Source organism: Podarcis filfolensis (assembly GCF_964270895.1).
Source record: "Podarcis filfolensis genome assembly, chromosome: 13".
NCBI classification, from domain to species: Eukaryota; Metazoa; Chordata; class Lepidosauria; order Squamata; family Lacertidae; genus Podarcis; species Podarcis filfolensis.
In genome coordinates, this window is record NC_139615.1 from 21,171,714 (window position 1) to 21,187,759 (window position 16,046).

General features: G+C 40.3%; 1 protein-coding gene across 1 annotated transcript; it reads right to left on the minus strand.

The window, feature by feature from the left end:
• Window positions 1–3,051: 3,051 nt before the first annotated feature.
• On the minus strand, window positions 3,052–10,751 carry LOC310746583 (vomeronasal type-2 receptor 26-like). The gene is made up of 3 exons (XM_083580491.1): window positions 10,599–10,751; window positions 7,635–7,761; window positions 3,052–4,435 (listed from the first exon to the last, which is right to left on the minus strand). Exons 1-3 carry the CDS (start codon window positions 10,644–10,646, stop codon window positions 3,525–3,527), a joined length of 1,086 nt encoding a protein of 361 aa, XP_083436617.1. The 5' UTR covers window positions 10,647–10,751; the 3' UTR covers window positions 3,052–3,524.
• Window positions 10,752–16,046: the final 5,295 nt, after the last annotated feature.

Here is a 16,046-nt window from a genome sequence, read left to right on the forward strand (position 1 = left end):
TTCCCAAGAGAATAAGTGCTCTGTCCAATTCTGCTTGAAATTTACGTACTCCAGCCATTTTTATGATGTAGTGTCCCTATTACCCCTCTAGGGGGATTTTAGTTCCTTAGTATTCCTTTCAGCTCGAAACCAAAAGTCCAGTTATTTTGTAACAGTCCTCCTTATTTTCAACAAATTATACCAAATAAACCAGCAAGAACAGCAGAAACAATGTTCTCTTTTTCCAGCTGACAACTAGCTGACTAGCAGCTCACTTGACAGCTGTCAAAATCTTCAATGCAACAGGCTTTCTCATGGGACGTTCCCGGGTCTGGGGGGGGTGTGAAATTTCAACTCCCAAAATTCTTTTTATCCTCCAGTAGATCTTCTTATCGTGTCAAAACCGTGAAGTCAAGATTTTTCATTAAAAAACAAAAACAAATTCTCTCGACCTTAGCTGCCCAGTCCTTTGCTTTAAATTGTTTACAAGAGGGGGGGGGTGGACTTCCTTTTTAGCCCCTTCCCGCTCGTTCCAAATCCAAAATTAAAAGATTTTTTTAAGGTTCCAATCTCCGTATTACTCACGGGTTTATGTTTTAGAGTCCAATCGGTCTTGGAAGAAGTTGGCGCTCTCTGTCAATGGCTTGCGGCTTCACTCCGTAGGCGAGGGAGTACTCTCAGCCCCACACCCCACCCTGCCTCCGTTCCGAAGCCTTTAAAAAGGCTCCGTCGCGGATTGGGGGGGCGCAAATGGTGCCCGCCGAGTCTCTGTGTTCACAGGCATCCGCGCCTGTGATTTTAAGGGTCTCCGCTTCGCCGCAGCGGCCAGACCCAGACGCTACGGAGCCGATTCCCTCCGGAGCTCGGAGGGAATCCGCCATTAAACAATGGCACCAACCCGGAAGTCTCTTGTGACACAGATTTTCTCGTTCAGTTAGGAAAGGAAGGGGCAAAAAAGTTTGAAATGAGAAAGACGACGACGCTATTTTCAAAACAACCACCACAACCACAACCACAACAATGTTTCCTGTTGGCATTAGCTCAGCCTCTCCTACATTGAAGTCATTATTCTCCCCCTCCCCACAATGGCTATTTTGTATTATATGATGTCCCCAATATGGCCATTTTGTGATATACCATGTCAGCCATTTAGTGAATGGTGCTCACAGAACTTTTAAAAAAATTCCAGTGTGTCAACTGGCTTCAAAAAGGTGGTGACGGCTGGAAAGGGAAAAGAAAAAATGTGGGGTCAGTAGCCAGGCCCTGTAGCAACTATTAAGAGTCATGGTCAAGGAGGGCTCCCATATTTCAAAAAGTAAAAACCAGGACACCCCAAAATTGTTGAGCTTGCTGAAGATCCAGGACAAACCTCTGCTTCCTGGAAATCCTCCTGAACGTCATTTCCACCTTTGAAATTCCAGTAATGTCCAGGAAAATCTGGACGTATGGCAGCCTTATGGTCAGATTGCCCTCCAACCTCCCACCAGCACATCCTGGGAAACTTCCAGTGCATCCCACATGATTGCTCCCAGCATTGTCAGCAAAACACTGAGACCTTGGGGTGGGAGGGAGGCTGCACTCACTACAAAGTAACTGGACTGATACTTCTCCTTTGAGTGTCTGGATCTTTACAGTGATTAAAACAAAAACTCAGGAGCCTGCTCTGACAAATTGGCAAGGCATTTTGTGGGTAAAGCTGCTCTTGTTCATACTGAACCACTCTTGATTCAAGTCCTGTGTAGATATCCAGAGCAACATCTAATCATTTTGTGGGAGATCATTTTTCAGATAATGAAGCTTCTGGATGTGGACACAGTGCTTTGGTAGAGGATTGGCATGTTACCTACATGTTTAAACATTTCCCTTCTTAGTTATTAGAAAGTGTAACCCTGTTGATTCTCCCAATTCACTCAAGAACTTTTGACACCACAGACCATGGCATCCAACTGAATTGACTCTGAGATGCAGGAGTCGGGGATATTGTGTTTCCACTCCTAGCCACAGGGTCTGCTCATGTTTGAACAGTTGGTTTCATCTTGTATCCATTCTTTATAATATATGCATGAAGTAAGGGTATAACACAGGATTCACAGGAATCACAAATGCCAGGCTGAATCAATGTGATTTGGAAAGATTAAACAGGATCCCCCCCCTCTTGAAATTCAACTTGAGAGAAGTAGGAAATACCTCCATCAAGGAGGGTATTCCACAGATGGGGTGCCCCCATTGAAAAGACTATCATGGGTCAATGCCAACCATTGCTGTACCTTCTGATTGTAGAGTGCAAAATGGTTGATACTGGGGAAGGCACATTTTTAAGTACTTAGATCCCAGGCCATTTAGGACTTCATATGCTAGTACTAACGCCATGAATTAAGCCCAATAGCTCATTGGCTGCCAATGCACTGCTTTCAGGACCAGTGACACATTATCCCATCAGGCTTCCCATTTACCAGCCTAGCAGATGCATTCTGTAATAGTTGAGGTCTCTGGATCATCCTCAAGGTAGGTCCCACATAAGCACATTGCAGTAGATGAGACAGGAGGCCACCACAGCACGAACAACTGAAGTCAAGCTTTCCAGATGCAGGGATGGCTGTAGCTGGTGAATCCTTATTTTATTTTTTTCATACACTTCATCCCATTGCAGGGAAACCACTGAAGCTATCCTTCTACAATTGATACACTTTTGACAAAAGGGATTTATTTCCATACATCTTGTACTGACTTAGTGTATTAAGAATTGCATGCCAAGGCCCCGTGACCCTGTCGCTCCCAAGACAGCAACTTATAATTTGGTTGAAATAGGCCGCAACTTTATTGATTACAGATGCAAATGGCTATAATCCTCCCCACCTGTCCTCAGATAGTGAACATGGAACATGTGAACACTGCCTGACTGTTAAAGGTCTAATAATTTAACATTTGGATAGCTTTCATTCTCGTGTACACACTTATTTCACAAATTATTTTGCAAAATGGTTGAATTTGAAAACACAGAAAATGGGTGAATCTTACTTTTATATATTTATTAAATTTATATACCTTCATCAGACTATCACAGAGTGGTTTACAGTATAAAAATACACTTGTAACATCTGGTATTTTGGTAAGATCAAATAAATATTATATTTTAATTTGGTGTTCATCACAGCCTTTTTCTTCCCAAACACTTAATCCCCTTAACAGGGTAGTTTTTTTTTGTTTATACTAGTGATGTGGCTGCAGGTGATGTGGTGGTTCTTTGCCTCGTATGATTAGCTTTTCCTTTTTGGCATTTCCAACCTTCCACAAGGTTTGGTGGGCATAGTATGTAAGTGAATATAAGTTGATGTAATGTACTTTACTCGGTACATGGTATCCATTTAGGAGGTTTCCACTTTTCCATTGGAATTTTTTAATTAGAGGAAATTGATGGGATTTGAGTGAATATTTGTCTAGGTCACATTTTAGGAAAAACCCTCTTAGAAATGTTCTGCAGTGTAGACACAATGTATAAGAGGCACACAAACATAGCAGCTTCTGTGTTATATTTTAATCTATATTCAAATCATTCTGCCTTTCCTCTTCATAAGATGTTCCTTGTTGTTCAGCTCAGGCCTCAACAGAATAATGTAACATTTTGGAAAAAAGATGCAGCCTAGCAATCCAGCACTGGAGGCTAAGATAGCGAAGATCTCCACAGCAACCATATATTTGCCCTTAGAGCTCATATAAGCTGGAACAAAGGATAACCAAACACTGCAAAAGACCAACATGCTGAAAGTGATGAACTTGGCTTCATTGAAACTATCAGGTAGTTTCCTGGCAAAAAAGGCCACAGTGAAGCTGGCAATTGCCAGGAAACCCATGTAGCTCAGGACACTGTAAAACATAGCCACAGACCCTTCATTACATTCCAATACAACTTCTTTACTCACTGAGTGCATGTCCACATCTGGGAAGGGGGGAGAGGTTGCCAACCACAAAGCACAGATACCAGTTTGAATAACAGAGCAGAAAAGCACAATGGAGTTGGCTAGCCTCTTCCCTACCCATTTCCTCATCCTAGATCCAGGTTTGGTGGCTAAGAAAGCCAGGACCACTGTGGTGGTTTTGGCCAACACACAAGAAACAGCCACGGAGAAGATGATGCTAAAAGCAGTTTGTCGGAGGAGACACATAATCTTCTGCGGTTTCCCAATGAATAGCAGTGCACAAAGGAAGCAGAGCAGGAGAGAGATTAGGAGAGTATAGGTGAGGTTCTGGTTGTTGGCTTTGACGATGGGAGTGTCATGGTGTTTTATAAATATTGCTAGCACCAGAGCAGTGGTGAAAGAAAAGGCTAGAGCAAAACAGGTTAAGCCAAGTCCTAACAGTTCCCCATATAACAAATAGGTTACAGACTTAGGAATACATAAATCCTGATTTTTGTTTGGATACTTTTCATCAGCACATTTAATGCAGTCATTCATGTCTGAAATAGAAAAGCCAAGATATTTATTTTACAAATACGCCATAACATTTCAAGACGATGCATAAAAATGTTTCTTTCATGAAGTCAAATTCATATATGTTCAGTGCTGGTACTCTCAAATGTGGTTTAGAGCCTCAGTGATATTAAGCAGCATTGTTAGTACTAAAAACAATGATTTTTTTAAAGCAGTTTGAGATTACAGTGCCAACCTAAATGTGGCAGAAGACCCATGATCATTAAAGGGGGAACTTTTGTTCATTCCCTGCAGCATCCAAGCACAGTTTAAAGAAAGACCAAAGTAAAAGCCTGTTGCAGTGCCATTCACAAAACATGAATGATAGCTGCTAAAGCAAAATATAGCTGCAAATTTCTCTATTTATGGGATTTTCTATTCTAAAACAAAACAACAAAAAACAGACAATTTGTAGTTTACAGCCAAGGAGCAACACTAATTTAAGAATCCCGATTTTGAGGTCTACCTCAATAACATCTTTGAATGGTGCTTTCTTTGGTGAGATATCTACTTATTACTTATTCAAACCTTTATTAGGCATTATACAAACAAAACGATAAAAGAAAAAGTAACATATAAAAGCCTTGAGATATATACAGAAAGGCAGCAGTTGGCTACATACATATATATTTATATACATATAAAATCAGTGGTTTTCCTTGTTAACCTGCTCCTTGGAGGACTGCTACCAAAAACTCGGCTACCCCCGCCGTTACCCTTTGGTCAACGTCGGATAGGCAGAATCCCACACATTCACCTTGTTGGGGCTCCAGACCACCCAAAAGAGGGGACAGCACGCGTTGACGGAGCGTACTGTACAATGGGCACTGAAAGAGAATGTGCTCTACCGTGTCCGGGACATTCATAAAACATCTGCAGAATCTCTTGTTTCTAGGGATGTTTTGATATCTTCCCCTGACAAATGCTGAGGGAAAAACATTCAAACGGGCCAGCATAAAAGCCCTACGTTGGGCTGGAATTATTAATTTGGTGACGTAATTGGCTCTGCTATCTAAGATATTTAAATCATAGAATATGGGCGAACAAATTTTGTTTGCAGCTGCCATAATATTTTGCCTCTCGACATCCTTTAGTCTAGTTAGGATATTATGGAAAATGTATTGCTCATTAGAATTGTACAGGGGCTCCAGCTCGATGCCTAAAGATTCAATCTTTTTTTCGAGGTACTGATACCATCTTGATTTGTAGGAGTCTTTGAGCAAATCAGCGAGCAGACTTGATGGAGGGCAGCGAAAATGGCAGCGTAACCAGTACTTTATTGAGGAGGACCAGGCCCAATATTCCATTGTGTGTATGCCTATTTCTGCACACATTGTTTCATATTTGATCACAGCTGGGAGTCCAAGAATACGTCTCAGAAAGCTGGAGTGAATCTTTTTTAAATCACTATTATATGCTTGGACCCATAGCGGTATTCCATAGAATATCTGGGATTGCACTTTTGTTTGGAATATCTGATTGGCCGCAGGAATAAATTGATTGCCTTTCTGATAATAAAAACGGGTAACTGCTGATGAGGTGCACTTTGCCTGTTTTATGGCATTTGTGCGATGATTTGTCCACCCTAAATTGCTCTGGAATAAGATTCCCAGATACCTATAGATTTTCACTTGTTGGATTTCCTGCCCTCTTATTTTCCATTTCTCTAATTTCCAACCATTCGAGAAGACCAAAATTTTTGTCTTCTCGTAATTTATAGAGAGCTTGTTACATTCGCAGTAAAGGATCAGAGAAGATATAAGACGTTTCAGACCCAAGCTCGTTAATGATAGTAGAACAGCATCGTCTGCGTATAATAACAGAGAAACTGGTTTCTGATTAAGTTTAGGGGCATGTGATTCTATTTTTTGAAGGTGATCTGGCAAGTCTGATAAAAATAAATTAAATAGGAAGGGGGCAAGAATACACCCTTGTTTTACCCCTTTCGAGTTTGGGATGTCTGATGAAAGGTGACCTTTGGTGTTAAGTTTGACTTGACAGATATTGGAAGAGTATAAATTTTTTATTAGGATCAATAAGCGCTGATCAATTTTTAATTCTGCGAGTTTCCTCCACAGCTTTGGGCGGTCAATTGAGTCAAATGCACCACGAAAATCTACAAAAGCAGCAAATATCTTAGATTGCCTTTGAGATCTATATTTTTCAACCAAATGCATAAGTATAAGGCAGTGGTCTAATGTAGAGCAACCTTTGGAGAAACCTATTTGTTCTTTCCCTGGTAAATTTAGATTTTTCATCCAGGTAAGGAGTTTAGATAAAAGGTGCTTAGCGTAGATTTTCCCTATCACTGATAATAGGCTTATCGGTCTATAATTCCTTGGTTCTTTTGGGTCGCCATTTTTAAAGATTGGGATAATTATTGATCTTAACCATATCTCAGGTATGATCCCATATTTATCTATGAGAGTAAACAATTGAGCTAAGGGTTCTGCCCACCAATCTATATAGGTCTTAAATAATTCTATTGGTAGACCGTCTGGCCCAGGAGATTTCCCCGATTTGAAATTTTTAACTATCTCTCTAATTTCCTCTTCTTCTACCCTTGGCCACTCCTGGAGTTTATTGATTTTATTTTTAGTGGTTTCATTTCCTTTAAGTTCACTGTGTAGATTGTTAAATACAGATGTAAAATATTGGGACCATTTGGATTCTGCAATTGGTGGTAGAGTTAGTTGATTTTCGGCTTTCAATCCTCCGTACACTAGGTTCCAGAACGCTTTGTTATTTTTGCTCTGAATTGAGTCAAGTAATTGTAGCCATTTTTGGGTTGCATATTTCTGTTTCTTTTCGGCCAGAATGTAATGATATTGTCTTTTTTCATCAAGATAAGAGGGCTCTAATTTAGTGCGATTATTTTTAAATGTGTACCTCAATAACATCTTTGAATGGTGCTTTCTTTAGTTAGATATCAGCAGAGCAGCATTACTAATAATGCATTGCGATTTTAATTGAATTAATTTCTTTACAATCACCAGGTCCAAATGATTCCACATGGACCAGATTCTCCCTAGGGAGCAGCTGCTTCTTAGATCCAGCTCACCAAACCATTTAACAAAACCTATCACTCAAAGAACAAAAAACTAACCTTGAAGCATTCACAGTTATAAGCATACTCCTCTGAATGACACCCCTTCTTTTGATAAACCTAAATAATATATTTCATACCTTCCTGGTTAGAAATCTCTCCTTCTGGGCAAGGGATGCAATCATAGCAGCAAGATGCCTCCGACTCCCTCCCTTTCTTCCTAAAACCAGGATGGCAACTCTCTGTACAGACAGAAAGAGGCTGTGCCTAATGGGAATAAATAGCTTGAAATTATTAACCATATTCAGTTTCCCCCCACAAGACTCTCTATAGCAGGAAGGCATTTAATTCATGTATGAATCGGTCCGATCTTACAAATTGCAATTCAAACCTTGTATATACTGTAGTATTATGCCTATATTTATAACACATTATTTGTTTATTTTTGTTGCTGTTCATTTTTCCATGCCAAACTGTATAACAAAAGTAATTACCCCTGTCTGCCCATGAACAGTATTTCAGAATTCAAATTATATTCATTTAAAACACAATGTATTTTACAAATAGGATTAAGAACCTTCTGTTTAACATATTCAATATACTGCAATGCATCACATTATTTTTTCCTTTACAAGTTCATTGTTTTCTATAACATTTTTAAATAAATTAATAATAATAATAATAATAATAATAATAATAATAATAATAATAATTACTCTGTTATTTTTATCCACATTCACTTCTCGGATATTTGACAGATTTTGGGAAACTGATTGGGTGATACCCAATTTGCTTAAATTTATTGTGCAGTACACAAGGCTAGTTTCTAACATAAGTGTTAAAAGAGAGATCACAATTGTTCACAGAAATTTGCTTCACTCTTCCACACAGAGAGGCAGTACTATTCAAAAATGGGAGATCTCCAAAGCTGCCAACAGTCAGATCCTACCTGATTAAACCACTTGTGCCATGTGATGGCATCTTCATTTATGGCCAGCACTCGGTCTGAAGGTCTGTCAGGATCCACAGTCCCAATTTTCACTCTGTGAAAGGTTTGATTTGAGGAAACTATCCAATTGATAACATCAAATTCTGCTAATAATTCCAAATTATGGTCAAAAGAAATCCTGTTCCCAGCACTGTTGTTAAATGAGCAACTTCTCAAAAATTGATGGAGCTGGATTGCAAAGGAAAAGGCAATAATTTTAGAAAGTCTAGAGATGGATTTTGCAAATTAAGGTCTAATTGAGGAATCGCTATTTGATTCCACAAAATTACATGAATGTAGGCTGAGCATGCTGTAAGTTTAGAGACCACAAAGAGGAAAGACAGTCTGAAGATGGTTCTGAAATTTCAGCTAGTGCAGAAATCAGTGGCCAGGTTGCTCAGTGGAGCAAGACAGTTTGCGCATATTACGCCAATCCTGGCCTGACTGTACTGGCTGCCAATTAGTTTCCAGGTCCAATTCAAAGTCTGTTTAATTTCTCAGGATTGCAATACCTCAACAACCCCTTCTCTCCATAGGTAAAAAGGTAAAGGCAAAGGACCTCTGGATGGTTAAGTCCAATCAAAGGCAACTATGGGGCTGTGGCACCCATCTCACTTTTAGGCCAAGTGAGCCGGCGTTTGTAAACAGGCAGCTTTCCAGGTCATGTGGCCAGCATGACCATGCTGCTTCTGGCAAACCAGAGCAGAGCACGGTAATGCCGTTTACCTTCCCGCTGGAGCGGTACCTATTTATCTACTTGCACTTTTTGGGGCCCTTCTTTGTGTTCCTCCTCCACGAGAGGTCCAGAAGATGGCAACATGAGAATGGGCCTTTGCTGCAGTGGTTCCCTGTTTTTGAAATGCTCTTGCCAGGGAGGTTTGGCTTATATACCTTTAGATGCCAGGCAAAAACATTCCTCTTCAACCAGACCTTTGGCTGATTGACACCCGATGACTTTTTAAATCTTTTATGTGGGGATGTATTTTACGTTTTTTTTAATATTGTAATTTTATGTTGTGAACTGCCCTGAGATCTACAGGTACAGGAAAGTATACAAATTTAATAAATAATAAATTATAATAATTTGATAGCAGCCAACAACAACTATCTGAGAAAGTCATGTTATGCCATAAATTTTTACAGCTTTTTCTCATGGCTACAGAAAGGTTACTCCTAGCCTAGTTACAGAATGTCATTTGGATTGCCACGCTCTGCAGCAAAGTTGCTATTCCATTTGCAGCTCCAAAAACCTCCCCAAGTATTTTTGCTTCATAAATTGCACATGTTTATAAACACCCTATACTTTTACTTTTCTATAGCTTTAATATGATTTGGAGAGAAAGAGTGATGATAATGTGAGCACAGGAAGAATATGAGGAATAGGTTTCTACACTGTTTGGGGGCCTTTTGTAAGATCTAAGATACCATGCAAAGTTATATGATGATGTTCATGCCCCTACCTGCCACATCTGGAGATTCTGAAGCTTCAAAACCCTTCCATCCCCTATTGCACTGTGTTTCGCTCTAGACAAGGCCATAGCATGCAAAGCATGGGCCACAGCATAGACAGCATTGTAGATGTTGTAACTGTGACCAGTCATGCTCACTTCAAAAAACGTTCCAGGAAGGTTCTGCAGTTTCTCATCGCCAGTACAAATGTATCCATCTCCCCTCTCCAAAACAGAATTTGGGAATACACAGCCAAAAGCCTGCTGCCAGAAGTCTCTGATAAAACTGTCTCCTTTTGTCCTGGAAGGACTGATGCTCTCAACAAATGGCTTGAACGCTGGTAGGTCAGTGGTGTGAATTGTGAAAGAGAGAGCACCAAAGATTATATCTGTATCCCAATTCTTTTGAAAGGCCAATGAAGTGAGCTCCATCTGGGCTGTCAGTATCCACACTTTCCCTCTTGATATATTTGTCTCATGTTCCTCTTTTGACAAATATGGAAACCATCTCAGATACATCATAGCATTAGATTCTCCATAAAACACTATTACATTGGCTTTGCTGTTCATGGCTTTAGCGTGTATTTTTGACCCATGTTCTAACTTATCATCAAATTCAGTGAAGGAAATTGAAAAGGGGAGTACTTCCATGAAGGCAAAACAAATACCATTCTGGGAGAACAGTGGAACTGCAATTTGCAGAAATCTCTCTCCATTGTCTGTGTCCATAACAATGACCCCAATCCATATCCAACCAAAAAGCAGTAATAAAGAGAGTATCCCTGAATACTGAAGGGTTTCCTTAGGGGTCATCTGGAAGAAAGAAAGTCCTGGGGCTTTATAATTCATCACTGGAGCAGAACCGTACACGAGCTGAACAGAGACAAAGATTTAAGAAGGAGAGATAAGTATAGCAATTTATAACCTGTAGTTTCATGTGTAAAGGTAAAGGGACCCCTGACCATTAGGTCCAGTCGTGACCGACTCTAGGGTTGCGGCGATCATCTCGCTTTATTGGCTGAGGGAGCCGGTGTACAGCTTCCTTGTCATGGGGCCAGCATGACGAAGCTTCTTCTGGCAAACCAGAGCAGCACACGGAAATGCTGTTTACCTTCCCGCCAGAGTGGTACCTATTTATCGACTTGCACTTTGACGTGCTTTAGAACTGCTAGGTTGGTAGGAGCTGGGACTGAACAATGGGAGCTCACGCCATCGCAGGGATTCAAACCACCGACCTTCTGATTAGCAAGCCCTAGGCTCTGTGGTTTAGACCACAGCGCCACCCGCGTCAATTAATTCTGTGGTCTGGAAACTCAGGCCTAGGCACCAAAAGCAGCTTTCTAGGCCTCTTTATCTGTGTCTCAGAACTCTCCCCAGGCCACACCTGCCACTGGCCCTGCTTCTTACAATGAGTGTTTTTGCCTAGCTAGAGTGAGTCCTTAATCTATGATAATGCCTCTTTGTCTCGAAACTAGCCTACACTACAAAGTTAAACTTTACATTCATTGACCCACTGACAATTCTTTCCCAGCCCACCACCACCATGTGGCCCTCAGAATGTTGCCTACAAGAAGATAAGGCCCTTTGGCTGAAAAAGGTTCTCCAGCCCTGACATTAAGACACAAATTGTACTTCAACCTCATAAAGTCAGTGGTTATTATCCCATACTAAAGATACAGGGCTGACCAAGAGACAATAGGGTCTAAGCAAAGTCCTTCTATGGTTGGGGAAAGAACTTACTGTATTTCCTCAGAACTCATGCTCTTTCACAAGCAAAAGTTATATCTTTTCACAAAGATATAAATATGTATGTGTACATTGGTGGTCCAACCCAGTGTTTACTGCAATGTATTATGGTGTGCAATGCCTACAAACAGGAGACCTTGCACAATTATATCCACATATGTCTCATTGCCGAAACAAATGTCCCATTTTATGAAAAATTGGTGTCTGGATTCTGTTGACTGTTCCAGGCAGCCAAAGACATTGGGCTTGAACCCCAAAATTTCCCCAACACTTGGGTAGTGGACCTCCCTTCTTGCTCTGTCCCTGATGTGCTTCCTTTGCACATTGAAATCTTTTCTATTCCACAAAACATTCAAAAGCATGAAAAGCAATGTTTTTGGTTCTATGATGAATTCTAATTCTAATTATTATTTATGTACATCCATAAAAAATCCAAGCATTAACCATTATATACATATCTGAAACAAACAAACAAACAAACAAACAAATAATAAATATTAATTCTGCACTATTCTCACATACAAATGAGCATGTGTGCCTTACCTACCTGTGGAATCTTATACATATCAAGGATATTTGCAATTGCAACAGAGATTTTGGAGTCTAGTCCTCCAATCACTGCAGTCAGCTTATTCTGGATGGCACATTTGTAGTTCGGAACAAATCTCTCCAATGTAGATACAAGTAGCATTGTAGAATAGTAGGTCTGCTTTGCCTTGAAATAGCTGTCATAGATGTTGAAGCCTAAGGTGATATTGGGCAGGATCAGAGGGTCTTCATTTATCTCATTCACTGCAAATTCCAGGGCCAGAATGTGTTGGTAATTCTTTGGCACTGCACTAGAATGAAAGTTGCATTCTGTATCAAACTATTCCACATCTAAATAATAATAATAATAAACCCACTATATTCTGCATCTTCCTCAGCATTATTATTATTTTGCTACCGTTTTGTGGCGGTTGGCAGATGGATGGCAGCTAACAGATTGAGGTTGAATCCTAAGACAGAAGTACTGTTCTTGGAGGACAGGGAGAGGGTGGATGTGGGGGACTCCCTGATCCTGAACGGGGGAACCGTGCCCCTGAAGGACCAGGTGCATAGCCTAGGAGTCATTTTGGACTCACAGCTGTACATTGAGGTGCAGGTCAATTCTGTGTCTAGGGCAGCTGTCTATTATTATGTTTTATTATCTTTTTTATAAATACTATAAGCTGCTCAGAGTGGCCGGGGAAACCCAGCCAAATGGGCAGGGTATAATGAAGAAGAAGAAGAAGAAGAAGAAGAAGAAGAGGAGGAGGAGGAGGAGGAGGAAGAAGAATTACCGGTACTAACCCTCAAATCAACAGACTAAATGCAGTGAGGATTGCACATAAGAGCTTTTCAGCTGACAGATAAAAGTTGCAGACGCCCATGGAAAACACAGCAAACCCTAAATCCCTTTTCTCCTGTGGGATTGCTATCACCATCTCTACCAGTCAGGAGTTTTCATAAGTTAGTTCCACTGTGTTAGAACCATTTTTTCGGGGTTGGGCAGAATAAATAACACAACCATGGGTAGGAGAAATAAAGACCACCGTATCTACTTCTCTTGCTGGTGCACATTCACCTTTCCAAGCTAGGATTGCACAACTAATGCACTATTTTTCTTAAGATGTTATTTTAAGTCAATCCTTGTCCTCAATAACACATACAGACTTCTACAAACGTATACACATGTCATCATTTTTTTGGGACGGTGGGGGGATCTTGTGAATGGAATAACAGAGTGCTATGAGGATGTTGTACTTCCACTAATGGGAGATTAGCAACAGACCGCAGACTGAGATTTAGATAAAAAGAAGGCCTCTATATTTTATTACAAAATATGAGGATGTTAATTAATATGTACAACAGGTACAAATGGATATGAGAAAGTGATCTCTGTATATATATAAACCGTTGGATCAACAGTTCAATTACAGCTACGGGAAAGAGATAGAAAGATTCCTGATTCCAAATAAGGGTGGTACTAGGGATCTGTCAGTTTCCAGAATCAGGAGTCCTGACTACAATGGAACAATCTCAAAACAAGCCAGTGATTCAATAACACAAGGGGTAGGACATAGAGCCAAGAGAAGACAAAATACACAGAGATTAAAACAAATAAAGAATAAGTGTTTACAAGAAATCTTCAAGCAATGGTGGTGGAGGCTCTTCAGTGAAAACTATTGAACTGTCGAAAAAGCTACCATGAGTTGCAATGCCGCCAATGATGAGGTCTCCTGACTGATGGTACATGTGTTGTGGGTAACGTGGACCACAAACCCTACATTTCACAGCATGAGATGTCCATAACTTGTGAGGAAGCAGTGCCAGCAGGAAGACCACTAGAACCACCATCCTCGCTGCAAGGCTTATTTTATTTTTTACACAGAAATTCTGCTATTTTCTTTTACCACACTATATATAGTGTCTTGATGACTAACAGCCTTCTTTACTTCTTTACTTCTTATGCACTTCTTGGAGTGAATAATAGAAACTATTAGCGATCACACTGGAGGACTGTTTCTGTTCCCAGTCCCTTTCCCCTGCCTAACCCTAACCCTAACCCTGCCCCACATGGTGCTGGGTATATTTATAACAGTCTTGGTTGCCTTTGCTTAACAGTGTTTCCTGTAAATCTTGTTTGTGGCTCATGAATCCCACAGGGAGCTGGACAAGAAGAATGAATTACTAGGCATTTGATAGTAATTAAAGAGGGAGGTAGTCACTGGTTCCAGTCTTGGGGTTCCTAACGGAATTGTTAAATAAATTATGCTTGCCACATCTGAAAATGTGTTTGGAATGGTATACAACAGAAAAAAACCACACCAGAAATAATGCTGTGCTCTGGAGATAGAGACAAAATAAATTTCTTTCATGATAGAAGTAGCCTTCTTGCTGCTTCAGTTGAGCAGCTCTTTTATTGATATTTAACTTTACTAATCTACTCCTTATACTGTATAGAATACTATGGCATTTAGGTATTAGAAAAATAGCAAGATATCAGACAAATGCCTCTCAACCACCAACAGCCAAGCTTTTACTTAAGGTTTTAGTAATGCCTCCTGTTAAACAATTTTTGAAAACATGAAAAAGAAGAATTAAAAACATCTGTAATACAATGGACGCTTGGGTTGCGAATGTGATCCGTGTGGGAGGCAGATTTGCAACCCACAGCATTCGCAACCCACAGCGCCGCCTCTGCGCATGCAAGGGTCACGATTCGGCACTTCTGCACATGCACAAAGTTCAATTTAGCACTTCTGTGCATGCATGAGCTCTGAAACCTGGAAGTAACCCGTTCCAGTACTTCCAGGTTTGGCACGGTGCGCAACCCAAAATGACGCAACCTGAAGCGTTTGTAACCCGAGGTATGACTGTACAGGAAATCAAAAAGGGTCTCAAGAAATCAACCTTCAGAGGAAGAAGCCTGCAGGAAGGAACCCTTCAGAAAACCCTTTGTTGTAGAAAATGAACTGAACGCTGCTTAAAAATACATGTTAGCGAAAATATAAAAAAAAATTAGGGGATTCTCCCCCATGGGTATATTAGTAAAAACTGCATACAAAATGATGTTTATTAGTATAAATATTCAAAGTAAGTTTTTTATGAGAAGACTACCAAGTGCAGTCACCACAACAGCTACTCACTTTGGGTTTTAGTAAAGCAAACAGTCTAATTTGTCTGTGACTAAAGGATATCGAGTGCCAGAACAACTTGGCCACAATAAGGAAATTTTGCCCATAGCATGACTATTTTCCACCTTCCCATTAAACTCTCTGGCACCCTATCTGCATAACCTAGCAATTGTAAAACATAGATGCGCTTTTACTCTCACAAGATTGAATATATTGCCCTCGGCTGTACTTGAAGGACGATTCCAACAGTTTCCACACGAAAAATACTTATGTCCCTGTGGAGATGGCAGTACTGAATCAGTGACACATGTCCTTCTGGCTTGCACTCTTTATAAAGACTTGAGGAATGAGGTTATCACCCCTCTTTATTGTCCATTCCGGGTTGCCCAGCCACTGCCACACTATCCTTTCTCTCGGCAGATCAAGATGAGCAGGTGACACAAAAGGTTGCAAGGTTTTTAGCTGGGGCAATTAGACTAAGATCCGCTACTTGACTATTGATTCAAAACCCTAAAATGTATTTTATATAATCAACTTTTTATTTGTATTTCTATTCTCTGTATATTGTATTATTGTTTTATTGCTATGGCTGATGGCTGAGGCAAATAAAGATTCATTCATTCATTCATTCATTCATTCAAGTTAAAATATATGGTGGTGGGGGTGGGGTGGAAATGGGTTTCTATAGATTTGGTAGAACAGTGGTGGGGT